This window comes from Polyergus mexicanus, unplaced genomic scaffold (genome assembly GCF_030449975.1).
Source record: "Polyergus mexicanus isolate NDT 795.1 unplaced genomic scaffold, iyPolMexi1.0 SCAF_15, whole genome shotgun sequence".
Taxonomy (NCBI): Eukaryota; Metazoa; Arthropoda; class Insecta; order Hymenoptera; family Formicidae; genus Polyergus; species Polyergus mexicanus.
In genome coordinates, this window is record NW_027223335.1 from 6,905,286 (window position 1) to 6,928,955 (window position 23,670).

Consider the following 23,670-nt stretch of genomic DNA (forward strand, 5'->3'; position numbering starts at 1 on the left):
AATAATTATTGTAAAGCCTTGGTATGCTTTGTTTAAAAAAGTTAAGTCTTAAAGCTTTATATAATAAATTTATATTTTATTCTATTTTTTGTGATGGTGACTAATTCGTTTTTTTTTATTTTTTTTTATTAATCTTTATTTTTTTATTATTATTTTTTATTTATTTTTATTTTTATTTTTTTTATTTTTTATTATTATTATTTTTATTAATCTTTTTTTTTATTAATATTTTTTTATTTCTTTTTATTATCAACTTCTTTTTTCCATCAATGTCACGCGCTATGACAACGACCCAGAGAATCTCGTTCGAGTCTTTGACCCTCTGCAAATCTACGGACTTTATTACGACTCTTCATCAACTCGGTCCGGCAGAATAATAACGTTAGTTGCGCTGGCTTGGCAAAAATCCGCGAACCGACTATCATTTGTCACGGTCTGACAAAAAAAAAAAAAAAAAGAAAAAGAAATATATATAATACTCAATATTCTATATTATATATGAATATGGATAAAAAAAAAGTAACCTTTCATTTGCGTCACGACCCTCGTATTGGCATAAATGACAACAAAATGCTTAACTTTTTATTATAAAATATTTTTCACCAATCTGTAGATTGACGTCGGAAAAAGTACGAAATTTTTTTTCAACGCAATTTTGTATGAAATTTCTTTGACAACTTTCTTTACTCTTTACATATGCGTTTCTGTCAAAATTCTCGCAACTTTGCTCTTGTGTAAAAATTTGTGTGGTTGACAGTTTCTATGTTACGGATTTTATGGTACGTTTACGTGAAAAACAACAATATATATAATCCTTCGCTTTCCGTATTTCATGCTTTGTGTCCTTGCTTGTTTTTTTTTTTTTTTTTTTTTTTGCAATAAATAGTAGGACCACATTAATCGGTATCCTGAACAATGTAGTATCCTACGATATTTTCAAATATAGATAATGATAACAGGGATATTGATAATTTCGAGTTTAATTTAATTTAATTTAATTTTAATAACAACAAAACAAATGATTTTATAAAAATCAAAAAAGAATCTTTTGAGAGAAAAATAGAGAAAAATAAATTAGTTTTAAAAATAATATAAAAATGTCAAATATTTGAAATTAACTTTGAAGTACATATTAAAAACCATATATAAACACAGTAAAATGGAAAAAGGAAGTGAGAATATGCATGAAAAAAAAATTGAACAGTTATAATACCATTAGAATAACTCTATGGTATTAACTTCTCGTTTCATTTTGCTTTGACTTATTTAATTCATCATTGAATAAAATGCTACATGTATCGTTCACGTCAAAACCGGAATTTAATTTTCAGATAAAGAGACAAAATTATGATCAGTAAAGAACATTTATTTTTTAATCTTCATTTATATGGCAGTATTTTTACCAACGCGTTAACACCAGCAGAATAGAAGGAGTTGTCCTGACGTTTAACGAATCATTATAGTACACATTGTAAGACACATCTTCCAGAAAATCAGAAAAAAAATTACAAACATTCAGATTTCCAGCTGTTTGGTCCTTTGAAGAAACATTTGGGCGGCCGGGCGCTTTCCGACAGAAGATGAGCTTAAAACGTGTGTATTACAGTGGTTCAAACGTCAAAACAAATTCGTCTATCCTGCCGGTATTAACGTATTAGTATTGATGGCAAAAATGCTATGATGTAAATGAAGATTACGTTGAAAAATAAATGTTCTTTATTGGTCATAATTTTGTCTTTTTACATGTCTAAAAGTTGAATGTCTAATTTTGATGTGAACGATCCAAGTGCGTAACGAAGGGTAACATTTCATAGTCAAAAAAGATAAATATTAAAAAAAATATATATTTTTTTATGTTATGAAGAAATAGAAAATTATTTATTGCATCGTACATTTTTATCTTAGAGATTATCAAATTAAAGAATTCTTCCCATGCTTATATAAGAGTCATTAAAAACATATCGTGCACACGTACGTAAAACTTATCATGCTATAAATTGAAGTCTAACGTCACCCTTGTCGGTCGCCGACGAGTCGTAGTAATAAAACTAGACGTAAAATTCTACTTAGCGCAAAAATAGCTATCATAAAAATATGTTCGTTGTATTGTAGCAGACGATTTCAAATAATATCGAAGCGCAAAGAATCCGTTTAATGAAAGAATGCGTTTAATGAAATTATTTAATGAATTTATTTCTTCCTTTCTTTTGTGTGAATTATTTATATAATAAAAAAATAAAAATTTTAATTCGCGTATTCTTCGAAAAATTTCTGTTATCGATATATCCCTATTTTGAAAAGTATCAAGTATATATTATGTGTACAACTTTGCTTCCGCCGTTTTCCTATAGATGGCTTTAGCGGTAAGTAGTGGTCGAAATAAATAGATCATAGACGTCATGCGATAAACTTGGGCATCTGTCAACATAACCCCATAGAAACATTAGTCGATTTGTGTCTGCATCGTAAAGTTATTCTCGATTGAAAATGTCAGTTTACGAGCCAAATTCTCGTCATTTGCGGGAGGTTTTAATTTTCCGCTTCAATATGAAGAAATCTGCGGCTGAGGCTCATCGAATGCTCTCAAATACTTATGGTGAAGCCGCTATTAGTGAAAGAACGTGTCGTGAGTGGTTTCAACGCTTCAAGAACGGTGATTTTCACGTCGAAGCGCGGCATAGCGGTGGAAGAGAGAAGGTTTTCGAAGATGCAGAATTGGAGGCATTACTTAATGAAGACTCGAGTCAAAGTCAAAAAGAATTGGCACGATCATTGGGAGTGACTCAACAAGCAATTTCAAAACGAATCATAAATATATAACCAGTTTTTTACAATAAAGCCTCGAATTTCGGAAAAAAAAACGGCGGAAGCAAAGTTGTACACCTAATACAATTCAATGAAGTCGCAACATATAATGATAATAAATTTGACATATATGAGCTATTAAATGTCACTTCTTGAACGTGTGCACTGTCATCGAAATGTCGTTTTTATTGACACAGATTGGTCTAGACTCTATTGACGGCTGATATTTGATTCGTCGATTTCAACAACAAGGTTTCGTAATATATGGTATACGCGTGCATTGGTCAGTCAGAACGAGTTATCGATCACCAGATGATAACCGATGTCGTTTATGTTCGAAACACGCGATATAAGATTCAAAGACGATAATAATGTAAGATAATCATGGACAGAAAGTAATGGACATTGTTATTATAACAGTAACAAATATAATGTGATAATCGCTCATAATAATGCAATATATTAAATAAATAATGTATAATATATGTATAGATTGATATTATACGTATATATAAAATATAACAATATATTATTCATATGTGTGTATATCTAATTACCATAACTGAAATAAAAATAATATGAAAATTTTCTGGAAAGTTAGCTCTTTACATATTTTTATTATTAACGTAATTTAATTATTAATTAAAATTTTTTTATTTCTTTCTTGAATAAAACTACAATTCTCTTTTCTTTCCTCTCTGTCTTTTATATATATAATTTAAAGAAAACTTTTTATAACACATATGAAATACAGCCGAGCTATTGATAGTTGATAGACCTGATAATTTATAATCGATGTAAATCTATTTTGCGATATAATACTACATAAACAATCGACCAAATAATCAAATTACTCACTGTAATATTTATTTGCTTGATTGTGTAAAGAAATTCAAATTAAGAATGAATTTACTTGATCATATAATCAGTATAATCTACATAGTTTTATATCTTCTTCAAAATTAGATAGAAGTATTAATTGTATGGTTCTATTGCCTGGCAGTAATTTTCGGAATTTTAGGGTGATTAGAGGGCGATAAGGAAGCGAAACGAATAGAGAAACATTACGACGATCGATAGTAATGCGTGGCAATTCCCCATTTTTCACGTATCATTTTTTCTTATTCAAAGTTTTCGTAATTGAAATGATTTCCCTGTAATTTTTCATGGTTATAAATGTCGCCATCGCGAAATAATTCAGCTTCTAAATCGATAAAGTTAGCCAAATATTAACTTTAGCTTAGGGCTGATTTTCAGCGCTATTGAATTTTGATGACGTATCTTCGCTTTGTAGCTCATTGTCAATAGAATTTTCTTTGGTATCGCAGCTTTTGCGACGTACGTGTGTTAAATCATTTTAAAATATATATATCACCCTATATATAATATATAATATTCTTCTAATATTGTATATAATGTGTAAGAGTATTGTAATATATATATAGTTTGCGCTAATACAGTTTAATAGTGAACGGTGATAAGAAAGTGCAATAAAATACGCATATTTAAACAATATAATTCACTACAAAGCACGATCATCAAATGAATTCTCTTCTATCTATTTTTAATGTGCTTATTACATATTCCGTAACGGTGTAAGAAAGTTCTTCGCTATAATTCTTGTCACATTGATTAATTTCAGTGCGATGTATACCAAGGCGATGATAATAAAAATAAAGTTGGTAGAATACTTTCACCAAAAGAACTTTCTTTAAAAACGTTTTCTTTGCGTGTATGTATTTTATATGTATGTGGCCGTAATGACATAATTTGAACGAAATTTGTAGACAATTTAAATTATTCCTCTCGCAGGTAAAGATATATAAAATATTATGATAGGTCGCAGGACTTGTCAAATTTAATTTTATTTCTTCGACTGACCTAGAGTCGATTCTTTCGCGGCAAAAAAATTGACATTCTAATATCTTTTTAGTTATACGTCATCAAAACTCATTATTTTTAATAATATATAATTCTTCTTTAGATTCATCCCTCTTTTCGGTCCCTCTGCATTTTGAAAATGAATAAGTCTTTAGACATTCGTCTAACAGATAGTAATATTTTCGAATTTTTATGTCTTTCGTTTTAAAATCCCTCGTATTTTGCATTGAAATCTTCACAACCTCGGGACGTTTGTTCCTAAATCCATGCATACACCTCTGCATTTTCAAATTTCGTTTAGGCAACGATTTCGTTTTGCGGTAGCTCTCTCTCTCTCTCTCTCCATATGGAGACAGTCGATCGGTGAAAGTGCGGAGGGAGAGGCGGAAAGTTCCTGAAATTGCATTCTGCGCGACGCGAGAGGCGACGTCATAAAACTTGCATTACGAGTTCTTGCATTACAAGAACAGCCGTCAGCGAAACTAGGTGGTTAAATCAAATATCGACAAAACTTGACGAGTTCTCTTGTGACAACACATGAGAATACAATGACAACCGTAGGACTCTGCGAAACTTTATTTCACTGTTTTGAACAATTGCGCTCGCATACCGACTCTCTCTCTCTCTCTCTCTCTCTCTCTCTCTCTCTCTCTCTCTCTCTCTCTCTCTCTGTATCAATTTCTTAATATCTTCCATTATCGATAAAATGCGTGATCTGCTTCATTGATAAATATCCGCAAGATTAATGTTACATTTTAGTTCAGCAATAGAAAAAAAGTAAACAATAAAGATAATTTAAAAAAACAATATATATATATATATGATTATATTATTTCAATAATAAAACTTTTACTAGAAATATTTAATAAATTGATTATTTTTTAAAGAGGGAGTATCAAGAATGAAAGTCTTCGACAATATATGATGTTTAAATCATTATTCATCATTGTAGATCGTGACGTGTATTGTTATTTAAAAATCATACGTATTAAAATATGAATATTTGCTATAAATAATTATGAATTGTAAAATATAACCAAAATTTTCATTTTTCAAACGACCAAAATTTCCATTTCTGTCATTCTCAATCAACTTGTTTCGATAATAATTATAAAATATATTTAAAAAAAAAAAAAAAAAAAAAAGAAACTATTGCCAGGTTTATTATTATTCTCCGAGATATGTACAATAAAGTTTGATAGTCCATTTGTAAAATGTAACACTGCCAAAAAAATACTCGTTATACACATTACTTTTGAAACTTCAGGATACTTTGAACGAAGAAAAGAGCGCGTTATCGAGAACCGATATCCATGCAAGGAAGGCAGACAGACTGTAATTATAAGACGTTACATGAATACCAGTGTATTTTGGCAAGCCATTGAGCAGTTTTTTTTTTTTAAGGCGATTTGTAAAAACCGCTCCAATTATTATTTTTTTTTTTTTTTACAGATAGCACTGTTTCATCTGGTATTGTGTGTGCTTACCGGAATGACTAGAAATTAATTATTTTTCTGCGGATGCCTCATGAAAATTTTCATATTTCTTCTCTGTCAATACATTTCACGCGATTGAGAATTTCCTTGTGTTTGTTTATTGTTAGCTAACCGTTATACAATATAGTAAATAAAACATCAAGTAGTAAATTCGTAAATAAGACTGAAAGCTAGCATTGTTTTATTTATCTTTTCTATCTAATGTGTAAATATATTCTATTTTCTTATGTATTTTGTGAAACGACTCTTTTTTTTTTATTAAAAAAGTCTGAAAATATTAATAAGAAATTTATATAATAATAATATATGTATGTATATTATATCTTTTCTTTTTGTTGCTGAAATATCGATTACATAATGTTGATAAATTGTTATTGCAATTTATTACAACATCGTTTTAAATACTGGCAGATGTAGCGATCTATATTATTAAAAGCTTTTTAAATTAGCTCTTTTATATTTAGTTCGTTAATCTTCACATTCTAATTTTAGATTAGTTAATTTAAATATTTATTGTTTTCGAAATAAAATGAATTTTTTTTATTTATTATTGAGAATTAGAAGTTCAATTTTTATTTATTTCAGATAATTTAAAATTTAAATTTTATAAAATATGTTTTAATTGGAATATTCAATTTAATTTATATTCATTGTAATTATTAACAATAATTAACCTCTTTTTGGTTTCAATTAACTTTTAGTTAAATTTTATAAATAAGTCTTTTAGATTATTAGTATAATAATCAATATTTAAGTCGAAATTAAGTGTAAAATTTATTTTAAAAGATAATATATATATATATATATAAGATTTATATAAAATTTTAAATATAATTTTTAAATGCAATTTAAATGTTATGAATTAACTAAGAAATTCTATATATATATATATATATATATAATTATTTTCGATTAAACACACGTTCGATAAAAATAAATTGTTGCAAAATAATATTAGAAAATATAGCAAAATAAAATCGTCAAACAATATCACATTTACCGATGCTTCTTTGAAATGAAGACTCTTCATTATAAGATAATTTATCATGAAACAAAAGGCATCTCGCAGAATATAATCTCAACGAGAGATACAACCCGATGAAAGCGCGCGTTGCTTAAGAAAGGGGTAATAAGCTGAGCTGCGAAAGTAATTAGTCTTATCCATCATCGCGATTGATCGTGACGCAGCAAGAGGTGCGAGTCTTTATCTTCTCCATTTTCTGAGGCTTACAAATACATACGTATACACGCGCGCGTGTCTGTCAGTCATCCTTTCCTTTCTTATCCGTACTTTTAATTTGCGCGTTACCCATTCGCGGTCGCTTCGTTAATATCTCACCTTTAAGCGATATACATATACAGGGTGTCCTAGACTACCCGTACACCCCTTTTCTTTCAAAAACTAAGCATTATAGAGAAAAACGTTTTAAACAAAAATTGTATAGTTTTTTGAGGGGAACATAAGATGGTGTCATTGGTTTGACCTTGAATGACATCGTTGAGGTCAAGTCAAGGACATCTTCAATTTCTTAAACGGAACCCCCTATTTTTTATTGCATATTCTTATACATTATAACATAAGCCAGTATTTATGAATCAGCGTATCTGTAATTTGTGTATGTTTGTGTAAGTATATTTTCAAATAGCGAAAAGTGAGTGTATTGGTCACGTGGAAAAGAGAATGGGTACTCAGTTCCGAAATACTTGAATTTCGGCCTAACAATTATTGAGATCGACAGCCGCTGGTGTTTTTAATGAAGGCTATTGTGTCATATTAAAAATGATGGAAACGCTAAAAATCATTATTGGACAGCAATGTAAATTTTTCGCTCATACTCGAGACGCAGAACGATTGAAGGAGCAGCCTAAACATCACGAAGGAGGCTCGAATGGCTCGGAGAGGGCAACAAATTGTGTTGCAAAATTTTTACGGGGAAGCAGAAGGTTTGCTGTATGGGCCTGGAATAGCAGACTAGCGTAAAACAGCTGTAAGTTTCCAAAAATTATTCGATGCCCGAAATTTTAAACGCGTTTCTCTCGAAACGACTTTTTTCAAATTGGCGTGCAGCATAACTCAAAAAATATTCCATCGATCGACTTATCCCTACGCAAGCGTGTAGATAAATACATCCACCCTCTGGATAAACCAGATAACCACCTTTTGGTGAAATTTAATTATTATTTTTTTTTTTTGCATAATTAAAACAAAAATTTTTCAAAATTGCTACCTTTTTTTCCAAAGTCCTGCCATTCCCGCAATTTTGCACTTTCTTTTTTGTATATCGTGGTTCATCCATAACGTAATCTTATTAAAAAAGATAAGATCTTTCCAAATTTTGTTTCAGACTAATACAATAGGCGCAATATTTTATAATTTCTAACGCTATCATTATTTCGCGACGAAAAAATAATTTTTAATTTTCTTAAATGTCAATTAAAATACCCTGAAAATTTTAACAAGATCCATTGAATTATTTAAAAAAAAAAAAAATTTTCAAAGATCATCTTATTTTTAATAAATTACACAAGGCTCCCTCCTTAAATGTTAAAATTTGCCATATTTCATGTACGAAATTGTAAACGTTTACAATTTTCACCATGAATTTTCATGATACCATGTGCTTCCGACATTTATCGAAATGCGAAAAGCGGAAGCTGTCTAATATTTGCGAGCAGATTTCGACACGGTACTCGCAGACAGTTAAACTAGCGCCTCTTTCCGAAAGTCCTCTGTGTCTAGACAAACGAATAGTGCAATGCACCTGTAGAATTCCCTAACTTTGCATTTCGTTCTACGAGTTGACACGCCAGTTATCGCCGTGATCGAATTAAATTTCACCAGAATGAACGGGCCAGCATAGTGCGATAGTGATTGTTGAATAATATTTGACGAAGATTACGCATAATCGTGGGTACCGATCTTCTAACGAATGAGCAGAACAATTACAGTAGTATAACAACTGTATTTCGCAAATAATTGTATGAGAGATTGTAGCGATAATGGCATATTATTACGAATTTGAATAATTTGAATATTTTAATTTTCACGAATATTTTTAATATTTTAATTCAAGAAAAATTTATGTCCTTTTACATATTCTTTCATGTTTATATTTTTAAATTGAGAAATCTTTGGCGTAGATATTTATTAAATGTTTCGATTTATATATACATATATATATATGTGTGAACTTTACAAATATAATATTATTAAATACTCATATTTTCGAATTTTTGCACTCAACAAACTACACGCATCTTGAAGATTTGCCTAGAAAACTTCTTATATTCACTTCTTCGACTATCGGTGCTTTCTTCTCGTAACTTTGACTTGTTAAACTCTTGTAACATTAAATTTTCAATTTTTTATCTTTAATTCTTGAAAGTTTGTTAACAAATAGTGTTCTCTTGCATGTGAAATTTGAAATTCTATGACGTAAAATATTTTTTGAAGAATAAAATATATACAAGGTGTCTCGGACAGCCTGTATATAAAGACACATATATGTACACTAAATTCTTATCGCATAATCATCTGTATGCGAACAATTGATAGCGTGGAATTTATCGCATTCTAAATTATATATTTTATATATTGTCTTTTAATCGATTTATTCTCAATCGACTTACTTAAGAACACGAAGCATACTTGACAATATTTGTTATAATCGATATAATGAATTATACTTTATATATATCAAATTATAATTAATATAAAAAAATATATATAACTTAATAGCATATAGTATTGGATGATTGCATAAGTTCGTGCCCGATTTTCATAGATGGCATTAAGTTACTGCATGGCGGAGTTCTATTGTTTTCGTGTGGTAATTGTTGCTTACACCGAATGGATGACGTTGTCTTATGTCAATTTAGCGTCAGACATTATTCAGATAAGTCCATTTGTGCATAAGAGAAATCATTAAAAATGGAGAACGAAAGGTGCATTTGCGGCATGTAATGCTATATGAATTTCGGAAAGGCGTGAGTGTTGGGATTGCAGAAAAAAATATTCAAAGCGTTTATTTGGACCGCGCTCCTGCTCTCCGAACAGTCAAAAAGTGGCTTGGCAGATTTCGAAATGGTGATTTCAACATGGAGGATCAACTCCGCTCTGGACGGCCTTCTGGCATTGATGATGACATTGTGCATGCCTTAGTGGAAAGAAACCCAAGGATTACAACTGAGGATATTGCTGAGAGGCTGAACATCGATAATTCAACCGCTTTTCGTCATTTAAAAAAGCTTGGATACATTTCCAAGCTTGATACGTGGGTGCCGCATCTCCCGACTGAAAGGAATAAGCTGCAGGAAAACTGCAGGAGTCGCAATGGGAAATTCTGCAGCACCCGCCATATTCTCCAGATATTGCGCCTTCAGATTTTTATCTGTTCCGGTCTTTGCAGAATAGTTTAAATGGCAAGAATCTCAATTCCGAGGAAGCTGTCGAAAACCACCTTAGAAACTTTTTTCAAGAAAAACCAAGTTCTTTCTTCAAAAATGGAATCGACAAGCTTATAGATCGTTGGAAAACCATTGTAGAAAAGAATGGAGACTATATAATTGATTAATAAAAGTGTTATCTCTAAAATATAATCTATTGAAGTTTATATTTAAATCGGGCACCAACTTATGCAATCACCCAATATTTTCCAATATAAATCCATATAAAATGTATTTTCATCAATGCGATATTATAGTCTAATTATAAGTATAACGAAGTTTTTAATTGAAAAAGTGATACAAAACTGAAACGAGAAACTATTACGTTAGTTAAAAAGTTAGAAATTTCTGTTCTCTCTTTCTTACCGAGAAATTTTACACAATGTTAATTAAAAAATTATGGATAGTTGATGCATGTATTACGCTCGATAATTACACAAAGAACCATTCTAAAGAGTTCAATCAAGGATGTTCAATTTTAATCTAAGTCAAACTCAATTTCTCGAAACGGAAACCGAGGACACATATGCGCGCAAGCTTGCATTGTCGTGATTCGTTTCCTTCGTCACACTTTCCAATTGCAATTTCTCACAGCTGCCGGAAATGCTGGTACTACGTTCAATTCGCTCTATTTGTTTTTACTACGACTTCCGATTATTGAATATATGAATAAAAATTTGCTGAAGAGAACCAATCGAGAATCAATATCTTCGTACTGTGCTTTCTTCGGTCATTTCTGATAAATCGTTAAATTTTTTTGGTTGCTCGTTTTTCATCGCAAATCGAGAACAAAAAGATAAGTTACATATTTTGACAAAATATCTTTATCGAAGAGATTTCACTTGCCAAGACTTGAAAAGAATATAATTTTCATTTATGAGATTTTCCGCACCTAGAGCCACTTTTATGTTACATTTTTAATTAAGTCTGAACTCTCGATTAAACTTTAAAATAGCGACTTTGAATAACGACTGTCGAGCATAATGCGTACATTAACTATTCATAATCTTTTAATCAACATTGTATGAAATTGTTCATAGCGAGAGAAGCTCAGTAATTATTTATAACTTTTTAACTAACATAATAGCCTTTCACTCGATTTCCTGTCGCTTTTCTAATGGAGTTTCGTTACGCTTAGATTATTATATAACGCTAACAAAATTTTTCACGAGAGCATAAAATTGCGAACCATCTAGATTAACGAGAGTCGATAAATAATCTCCCGCACGTGCGTCCTCACTGTTCCATCAGGCTCGTCCACGCACTTGACATAATAATTTAATCTATTTCCTTTCATTTCCGCCACTGGCGACCGACCCAGTTATAACCGCAAATCCTATTTAGTTACGTCATGACGTTGATATCGTAGCACGTGATTTAGAAACAGACGGCCATTGTCCGCGAGACGGAATCAGGTCGATTTGCAGCGATTTTATTCGGATCTTATCCGATGACAGGACATTTGATAAGTACAATTTAAGCTGACACTGCTTTGCGCAATGTAAATTACAATATATTGTGCAAATTTGATTTTATAAAGTATCCGGATAAAATTTAACTAAATATAGAAATGCGCACGATATTATAATTTCCGGACAGATCTGACATAAATTAATATGAATCGCTTTTGTGCTGCCGTCTTGCATAACGTAAATAAATTGAGGTGAATAAATTTAAAGAGTAAAACTGTCAAAATTTAAAATTTAATTTATTAAGCTCTCTGACTTTACAATTTCAGTTTTTGAAATTCTGAACATACAAAATGTTCAAGATTCTCGCTTTATAAAGTATTGAAGCGATTCTTACACACACAAATTCAATCTATATTGTTGAAAATTTCTTACTACGATATTTCCAGAATACCCGCCAGATCCTTCCTGCGATTCATGATAGTGTAACGTTATTGGAATAAATATTATACAGACGAAATAAGTCGGTAAACAAAATGGCGAGAATTTTTCTTTACAAGACTCTCGCGCGTAATTTATGTCGCGAACACAACACAGAAAGAAAAGCGTCACTATATAAAGAAATAAGAGATATACGAGATTTTGAAAAGAGAAAGATATAAACAGATGTATACGCGGGACTCATTTTTTCGGTCAGTCATCACGTGATTGGCAATCATGAAACAAGTTTCTTCTCGTAATTTGTTATAAGGAATGCTTATATAAATTATCTTGTCGGAATCTTTCAATATGGGAAAAACCAGCTCGTAATATGGGAAATCGTCATCTTTTATAAAGCAATTGTTAATTGATGGAATTTGTCAAATTATTGTGTTATGTTAAGATATTATAATTCAGTTGCATAGTCTTGCTTTTAACGCTATTAAATATTATGATTTAAAAGCCCAATTCAATGGATGAATATAATAATAAGAATCAGGGTTGGGAAAGTTACTTTATAAAAGTAACTCGTTACCGTTACCGTTATTTTTTCTAAAAAGTAACTCGTTACCGTTACTCGTTACTAATTTTAAAAAGTAACTCGTTACCGTTACAGTTACTAAAAAGTAACGAGTCGTTACAATTTCCGTTACTTTTTTACAATACAAACTAATAAATTATTTTGCATAAGAAAAACTTTTAAAAAATTGTAAGCAAGATTTCATTCAAGGTTTATTACAAAATAAATGATTAAATTTTATCGAAATTCTTTATTAATTTTTAATAAAATTTGTTGCTCCATAGTATCATCATTTAAATGCCCTCTTTGTGGTGTTAATACAGAGCCACCGATGCTAAACATTCTTTCTACAGATGCACTGCTTGGTAGAGCTGTATTATATTTAATAAAAAGTTTTTTTAAGTTTTGGATAGTCGTTTAACATTTCTATATTACAATTATTTGATTTTAAAAACCGTTGCAATTCTTCTTGTTCAGATTCATTTTGCACCGTTTTTTGCTCAAAAATGAAAAAATCATCGTGATCGTCAGATTTTCCAGCTTTTGAAGAATTTTCAGTTGATCGGATTCCCGATAAATCCTCCAAGTAATTTTCAGCATGTTTTCTTTTTTCTCCGGTTAACCAGTTTAACTTAAATTTTGGATGTAAACATGCTGCTATTATTAATTCTTTTGTTTCAAATATTGTAAGAAATCTAAAATCAAATATAGTAAATTAAGCAACATTGTTTGTTTTATTGAAATTAATACTTTTGAATCAATAGTTTAAAATAAAATAATATTTTTCAATTAAATCCTTATTTAAAATTAAATAACATATGTATTAATCAAATTAATAAGTTACCTTTTATTTAAACCTTGCTGAATAGCTTCAACTAATGAATGGCAATCTATAAGGTCAGATTTATTGAGATTTTTTAATTTTCGTTGCAAGGTACTTAGAACTGGTAGTAAATGAGAGCTCTGCTTTTCCGAAAAGATAAAGTTCTCATTAAATATCGCGCGTCGCGTCATCTCACTGGTCTGCAAGAGCCATAAGTTGATCAATCACATTCAAGCATTTTTACAACATAATAAGAATGCTAATTGGTCGATTTGCTTACGGCTTTAAATAAATCCAAAAATTTGAAAAAAGTAACGATAAAAGTAACTGTTAAATTCGTTACTCGTTACCGAAAAATGTAACGAAGTTACTTTTTCCGTTACAAATAAAATTTGTAACGCCATTACCGTTACAGTTACCGAAAAAAAGTAACTGTAACGGTAACGGCGTTACAAGTAACGCGTTACTTCCCAACCCTGATAAGAATATAAACACTCTAAAGAGTCTTAGAAAATGTACGAAAAATTAATTCAAAATAAAACAAAAAGAGTTTTAATATATTTAAACTAATATTTTTTAAATGCACACGCATGTGTATTATATCTCATAAAATAATTTCAAATTTTTCTATAAATCCTCTTGTGATGTAAACAACAGTTTAATCGACTTGTATAACATAAAAAAAAAAAAAATTTACCAATCCATTACATCTCCTCTTTATATACCACACGTTTCATTTATTATATCATATATAAGAAATATATATCGGTCTACGATATACTTTATGGATCAGCTGACAGCTGACTTACAGTAAATAGAGGAAGAAAAGTCGATCGATCGATCGTGTGCTTCCTCTTCAGCATGCGACCTCGACTAGAATGGCTTGATCTCAAGTAACCCTGTATAAAAACCGATTTGTATCCACCTTCGCTACGTCAATAAATATTTACCTTGTTTTCACCCATCGCCATTCGGCGTACTGATTCGGATTCATCTCGCAGATATATAATTTCGATACATATTTATCGTGCGTCCCACACACTCAGATAAATTGTAATAATAATAGGATTATGGAGATTACGCCCTGAACTATAAAATAATCAATTAACAATATAAAAAAGGCCAATTGGAGCCCAGACGTAGTACTTGGCGCGTAAAAAATATTTTATTCCAACATTAAAGATACAGTATAACTGCAATCGAACATTAAAATGTAATATAACTATCAAACGTTTCGATTCATTTCGAGTTCTTCTCAATGATCAAAACAACATATAAAACACATATAAAATAATGACTACATGATATTGTTTATTGTGATATTTATGTGCGTTTTCTACTATATAAATCATTATGATTTATTTATGTGTGGTTCTCTAAAAAATTTATCCATCTAAATTAATTTATAAGGAAACTTTGATTTTATCGATTTTAATGCAATTCGAATTCTATCGATGTTAACTATATATATTTTGTTTTTCGGAGTTGAAATTTTTTATTTTAGAAGCTAAAATAAAAATTTATACACAAAAGTACCTATTTTAATAAAGACTGCTCTCTATCTTATCGTCGGTTTTGATATATATATATACGTGCATAATCACAATTTTGATGTTACTTTTTTCAGCAACATGCTTTTCTTCGATGATGAAAAATTAATATATCTGTTGAAGAACTACAAAATACGTAAAGGGAAAAATATGAAAAGTAATGCAAGTAAAATATGCAAATTATCAAATTTACTCTTCAAAGTTATTAAGTTTTTAGAAATAAAAAATCACATTTTCTTTCTCATTTATAAAAATAAATACTTTTAGAAACATTCTTTTTATCCAATACACTTTTTTTTTTTATTATAATACTGCTTTAAAATTTTTTTTATTTTGTAAAATAAAAAATAAACAATAGCTAGTTTATCAAATCCTGCATTTTTTTCTTTTTTTTTTGCGAAAAAATTAACTGGCACATTTGATTCAATTTAAATCGTGGCACTCCTTTAACGTAAGATATTTTTGCATTGTATGAAAAGACTAGACAAATATTAACATCAATCGTTAAAGATAGTGAAGTTTAAAAAATTATTTAAGAGAGCACAGTTATGTTGCAATAATATATTTATTTCGAAAACATAATCATGCAATGTGCAAAACGAACATTTTTCTCTTTCTCAATTTGTACAGAGATATATGTCATAAAATAAATTTTACGTTCCTGATAAAAAAAGAGAGAGAAATTTATGAAAAATTAAATTATAAAAAGATAAAGTGTAAAAAATAAATATCTTTGATACGAGAAGAAATTTCGAGTAATAAATGTATCTAACTATATGGATATATATATATCCATATTGCTTTGCCCTACATAATTTCTACTTTTGTACAATTTTTAATTGGATTGCTGGTCCAAAAAAAAAAACAAATAATTGTTTAAAAAAAATACATTGTAAATAATTTTCTTAAAAATAATTTTTTTTTATACTAATTGATTTGTCTCATTATTCTGTACATAGAAGTATTACAATAATATGATCAAAAACTAAATATTTTACGAGATATTTAATTTTTTATATCAAAATATGTCAGATTAAAATATAAAATAACTCAAAAAGTACTTAATGAAAAAATACTTTATTATAGTGTTTTGGAAAGCTCTCGATGTCAGCTACAAGAATACTAAATAAAAAATGGGGGTTTCTATTTAAGATTTTAAAGTTGACCTTCACATGACCTTCAAACGATTTTCCAAGGTCAAATCATTGTCACCATCTTATGGCCCCCTCGAAACCAAACAACTTTTGTCTGAAACATTTTTCTCTTCCGGGCTTGGTTTTTGAGATATTTGCCTGAGGAGATTAAAATGGGGCACCCTGTATATGTGTGTGTATGTATACTTGTATATATATATTTTGTATATGTATATGTAATATGTTAATATAATATGACCAGTCTGATATGTCACAATATCAAACCAATTATAGTTTATTTTATGGAAGAAAAAGTTTTTTGTATATGTATACTTTTCTATATATTACAACATATTTTTTTAAATTATATTTAACAATTTTAAATTCTCAAACATATTAAATAGTTCTTCATTTTACGATGTATGTTAATAAATCTAAACATTTAATTTATTAAAAAGAATTAACAATCAATTTAATTTACAAAAGCAATATCAAATAAACGTATGTTCTGATATATAGAGAGAGAGTTTTGATACACATTAATATGAATTATATTTCACAGAGAATTCAAATACGCGGAAAAATATTCAACTTAATTTTGTGTTACGTAAAGTGTAATTAATAAATTTGTAACACAAATTGCTTCTTTATATAAAGTAATTAAATAATAGATTTCTAAGAAACAATTGAATAAAATAAAATCATCGCATGTAAAAAAAAAAAAACAATTATAAAAAATAAGAAGTATCTTTGAGAGATAATCGGCGAAGTTTCAGCTGTGAATTCTCATTAAACAACATTGAAATAAATTATTTCCGAGTGAGAAGTGGCGAGAGAGCACATTGGAAGTTGTTGCATTTAATCAATTTTGCGGAAGATGTTATCCAATCGTCTCCTGCAGCCGCATCGACGTGGATAACCAACCGAAGCAGCTCGTCGTTACAGTTGCTAAAGTTCCGAAACTCTCGGAATGTTGGCACGCGAACAACCGTATCTACTTTCGCGAGATACTCATCTTGTTAAGAAACCGGAGGTGATAGTGCCAGTATACGAAGTGCGAAAACTTGCAAAGGAAAACATGAATTGCTCCGAGACTAAAAACTCAAAAATTTCCGATTTTGCTTTTATCTCTTATAGCTTTTTTTCAATGCTTTATGTCCTATTGATATTGACAGGAATCATAATACAAAGTGATACCACGAGCTTTTGCTCTCTCTCGGCTACAAATTTTTTCATGCATTTGCAATTAATCTTTATAACACAACAATTTTAGCAAATTTGTTCTTTCAATTCTTGAATTTCATATGTTCAATATTTCGGCAATTCTTGTCTTGAATTAAAATTCTATTAAAGTATATATTTGATCAAAAGAGCTCTCCAAATTATACCTTAATACCCGAAATATTTTGTGTTTTAAAAAAGAAGAAATAATAAAAACGAGAATAAATTAAAAGTTTGTCGTTTCAAACAAATTTGCAATGATTAACAACAATGAAATGCACATTTTTTAACCTTTCCTCAGATCCGTGAGAATCGCATCTTGGGGAACAAAAAATATATACTAACTCAAAGGCATACTGGCGATCGAGCTGCGACAAGGTATATTATTGAATATAAAAGGAATAAATGTCCAGAAAGAGGAAAAAAGAAAGTAAGGCGCGATCTTGAACGTTGCACTCGATCAAATTTCTATCCTCCATTCTCCCAGGATTATAAATTTTTCCCTTGCGAAATCGTACGATCTATTTTACGTTTAAATATATATATTAGGTGTACAACTTTGCTTCCGCCGTTTTCCTATAGATGGCTTTAGCGGTAAGTAGTGGTCGAAATAAATAGATCATAGACGTCATGCGATAAACTTGGGCATCTGTCAACGTAACCCCATAGAAACATTAGTCGATTTGTGTCTGCATCGTAAAGTTATTCTCGATTGAAAATGTCAGTTTACGAGCCAAATTCTCGTCATTCGCGGGAGGTTTTAATTTCTTGCTTCAATATGAAGAAATCTGCGGCTGAGGCTCATCGAATGCTCTCAAATACTTATGGTGAAGCCGCTATTAGTGAAAGAACGTGTCGTGAGTGGTTTGAACGCTTCAAGAACGCTGATTTTCACGTCGAAGACCGGCATAGCGGTGGAAGAGAGAAGGTTTTCGAAGATGCAGAATTGGAGGTATTACTTAATGAAGACTCGAGTCAAAGTCGAAAAGAATTGGCACGATCATTGGGAGTGACTCAACAAGCAATTTCAAAACGAATCATAAATGTATAACCAGTTTTTTACAATAAAGCCTCGAATTTCGGAAAAAAAACGGCGGAAGCAAAGTTGTACACCTAATATATTAAACCTTTTATCTTGAAATCAATATGGAATAAAGTAATTTCCGCGTAATTCAACAAAATAATCGATGATGGAGTTGGCGCGTAATAAACTACCCCCCCTTCCCCAAACAAAACAAAACAAATAAATCGCGAGAACGATTGAAATATTGATCGTGAAATTCATTTAAAGATCGTATCGGATTTTTTATTTCAAAGCGACATATTAAACTACTGTAACTTGATGAAATATGTATAATATGTAAAATGTGTATTTTTATAAAATACGAAATTGAGTTTCTTTTGAATGAGAACTCATCGTAAAAGTATTAGCAAAACAGATGTTCGTTATCGATTTCCCTTGCTAATTTTAGAATTTAAAATTCTAATCGTTTCAAATTTTACGGTTATTCGTTGCACAGTGCAAAACATTGCAGTAAATAGCACTGCTACTGTTTAATCTATTATATGAAAGAAATGGCGACTTACCTGATTCATGTACGATCTGACAAACTCCATGCTTTGATCCAGAGCGTATGTGTCGCTGCTGCAGGAATCGAGGATGAGAGCACCCAGCGTTGTGTTTGGCAGGAGTTCTCTATCAGCGTTGATCTGATCCAGAATATACAACATAGCTTCCAATCGTTGCATACCCTTCTCTTCTTTAACGGCCCCGCATGGCGATGCGCCGATGGAGCTTGAGATCTGAACAAATAAATGCGTATGCGTATTTCACAGAATCTTTATTTCTCTTCATGCTTTTAGAATGACGCATTTTTTATTCATATTCATTTAAAACGCAATGTCTTGTATTGTGATATAAGAATAACTTCTTTCAATAACAAGAAATTTTAATTTAAAAAAAAGAAAGTTTCCTGTAAACGAATTTTCTCGAATAAATCTTCTCAATTTGATCAAAGCTAGATAATCTAGAAATTTACAGATAATTCTATATTATTTTTCACGTATTGTGTTTCAATATCGCGTATAAATGTGAGCGATCTAAACACAATGTCGGCACAATTCAAAGCTGTATTGTTTCCGATCGAAACAATGCAGCTCCGATATCTCAATGGCGGTAGAGCGAAAAGATAAGATAGATACTCAATTTTCATGGATTAATGCCGTACTTTTCCCCATTCATTTCTACAATATCTGGCTACAATGGTCACGACTTGCGGGACATGAGGCCGAAGGGATCAAATTACAGGGAACTACGACCCTTCGTCGTATCCTAGATCCTAGAGAGCATTATAGGGATGCGCTGCTGTTGACGTCGAGAGTTAAAGGAGAGAGAGAGAGAGAGAGAGTATAAGGGAAGTTATGGTACAATACTATAAATCTGCGGATCGCTACACTGATCGTATATACGAGAATTCCGTCAACCCGAAAATACACAGTCCGGCCAAACACGCTCGTAACTCCTGACGACAACGCGATCTCGCCGCTGATTTTAATGTTTGCGAAATCAGTCGGGAATGCTGATCATTTGTTTTCGGGGTCACAGAGTTTTCCCAGGATAAAGCTTTTAATTCTAACAACTCCCGAAATTTGTTTTGGTCTCAAAGTTCGAATAATAGGGGATGACGAGAACCCTACTGTGCGCGCTTGACCTGTAAAATTAGGCATTTAATCTATTATATATATGTTTGTATCTCTTATTTCAATGAATTTTATTTTGTTTTATCTTTAATTCCATGAATATTTTGAATTTAGAATAAAGAACCTTCACGGTAATATAAAAATGTATGTATAACAAGATATTATAATTGATAAACTTCATCATACAAATTTAAAAATTTAATGTTATTTATTTTCTCTTATATAAATCAGCTTTACAATTCGTTACCCCGAATTAAAATGTCTTATAATATGCTTATTGTATCACTATATTTACGAAATCAGAACAATTGTATATCTAAAAATATTTTTAATTTAACATTGAGACAATTAATATTCACATTAGAGAGAGATGTATACCTAATAAATTATATTTTTAATAAAATATTATATTTATATTATTAATTAACAAAAATATATAATAGAAGAATGGTTTTTTGGAAATGTTTTTTTTTTTACACAATTTTTATTTATTGCTTGCAAAGGCGGATAATCAATGGTAACTTTGTCACTGGAAAAGTTGTTACATTGCTTCTCTGTTAATTTATCAGAAGAAAAAAAAACTAAACATCCGGGTAAGTTCAGGTCACTCATTACTTATGAGTCACTATATCGAGCGCAAGAACAATCGATGTAAGAAAGAAAGTTATTCGTTGACGGAAGTTCGGTGAACGAGGATTATTTTGCACGAACTAGTTGCGCGACGACAATAAATCAGCTTAAAGTTTTCGATATTATTTCATCTATAACTGAAGGTAACATTTCATAAGAATGTTTACTTCACACTTTGTATTGTATAATGATCCAACTTAGTCGTATTCGAGAGAAAGAAATCGGACTTTTCTTCGGAAAAAATAAGGAACATTAACACAAAAAGAATTTTCCAAATAAAATGCTATAAAATGTTAGAAAATGTGCATAAAATTCCGTATATATATATATATATATATATATATATATATATATATATATATATATATATACGGGTGGCTCGTTTTAATCCATCCAGTCGAATATCTCAAAAACCAAGCCCGGAAGAGAAAAATGTTTCAAACAAAAGTTATGTGGCTTCAAGGGGGCCATAAGATGGTGACAATGATTTAACCTTGGAAAATCATTTGAAGGTCATGTGAAGATCAACTTTAAAATCTTAAATGGAAACCTCCATTTTTTATTTAGTATTCTTGTAGCTGACATCGAGAGCTTTCCAAAACACTATAATAAAGTATTTTTTTAAGTACTTTTTGAGTTATTTTATATTTTAAAAAATCTGACATATTTTGATACGAAAAATAAAATATTTCGTAAAATATTCAGTTTTCGATCATTTTACCGTAATACTTCTATGTACAGAATAATAAGACAAATTAATTAGTGCCAAAAAAAAACATATAATTGTTTAAAAAAATACATTGTAAATAATTTTCTTAAAAACAATTTTTTTTTTTATACTAATTGATTTGTCTCATTATTCTGCACATAGAAGTATTACGGTAAAATTATTGAAAACTGAATATTTTACGAAATATTATCTTTTTTATATCAAAATATGTTAGATTAAAATATAAAATAACTCAAAAAGTACTTAATAAAAAAATACTTTATTATAGTGTTTTGGAAAGCTCTCGAGGTCAGCTATAAGAATATGTAATAAAAAATAGGGGGTGCCGTTTAAAAAAATTGAGGTGACCTTCACGTGACCTTCAAATGACTCTTCAAGGTCTAACCAATGGTACCATCTTATGGCCCCCTCCAAACCAAACAACTTTTATCTGAAACATTTTTCTCTTCCGGGCTTGGTTTTTGAGATATTCGACTGGATGGATTAAAATGGGCCACCCAGTATATATATATATTCAATTTTCTTTTTTCGAAAAAGTTTAAATTAAATTTTTAATTTCAAAATTGTATGAATGTCGTAGATTTTGATTTGAATTGTTAATTAGATGATTAATTAGCGAGATTTATTTTATTTAAATTTGACAATCACGCGTTTATTATATATTCTTAGTATCGATAACAATTTATTTTTGCAAAAACAATTCGAATCCAAGTTTGAAAAAGCATATTTTAAATTGCATATTGTATATAACGTAGAAATCTATAAATCGTATAGTGCATGACTAAGGAGTGTGTGAGTAGTCTATTATTTTTTAATCGCATAAAGTAAATATTACATATTTTCTTTTTTGCACACCAAAGATACCTCGCGATATTGCGAATAATTCTTCGCGGGAATTTTCAATTCTAAATAAAAAGTTCGGATATTCTTGATACACTGGAGCTAAACTTCTGCAATTTTTGCAGTGCTGCGCTCATATATTTCTCTCTCTCTCTTTTTTTTTTTTTTTTTTGGCGAAATATTTTGCAATGATAGGATACTTGATATGACTTTTAGATGGCGAGTTATGATCTCTCTCACTATATTTCATGATATGACGTCAAAGGCGAGATCCGAGGTTGATTACGTCAAACTTTTACGTAACACATATTAGATAATTTCGAGAGTTGGCTTATTTTCCGCCCGTCAACATAATAACGTATTTCTCGCAAAGCAACAGAAACATGAATATTAAATATTTTACCGAGTTCGCGTTCATAGTATCTGAATAAATAAAACTTGAGATGAAATTCATATGTGGCTTAATTAATAATTTTTAGTCTTCTCATTTATTTTTCTTTCTGTTTTTGAAAAACATTTTTTTTTTTTTTTTTTTTTTTTTTAGGAAATGTATTTTGTATTTTGTTATATGATACATAATGGAATTTCAATAAACGGAAAATGCAATTTTAATTAAAATAGCAAATTTTGAAGAGAAAATTTTATTTTATATAATTCGTTTTTACAAATTGTGAAATAAGGCAGAAATGCGAGAGTGAATCTCAATATGCAACTCGCGTTAATTACAAGTTTAAATGATTACATTTATGAATATTTGCATTATTTCTCTTAGCGCATATGGAAAATAAAATTACTTTTAATAACGAAAGGCGTAAATATATATCTCTATATATGTCCATAAATTGATACCTTTGCGTTCGCGTGTTTCCGTCGATTGTATTAAATGAAGCTTTCGTCGCGTCAGTTAATATTGATGGTAATGGTAACGAGAATGCTTTTTAGAATGCACTTATTTCTTCGCCATCGGCGAGGAACGCTGTATTTTTATTCAAAATATTCGTTATTT

The 23,670-nt window shown here is 30.1% G+C and overlaps 1 protein-coding gene across 7 annotated transcripts in view; it reads right to left on the minus strand.

Annotated features, from left to right (window-relative positions):
• Window positions 1–23,670, minus strand: part of LOC138939776 (metabotropic glutamate receptor 8) — a 131,702-nt gene that overhangs the window by 75,493 nt on the left and 32,539 nt on the right. For all 7 annotated transcript variants that reach the window (XM_070307939.1, XM_070307944.1, XM_070307938.1 and 4 more), the window contains exon 3: window positions 19,352–19,567. In XM_070307939.1, the coding sequence (XP_070164040.1) occupies window positions 19,352–19,567 (216 nt within the window). The remainder of the gene's footprint in view (window positions 1–19,351; window positions 19,568–23,670) is intronic.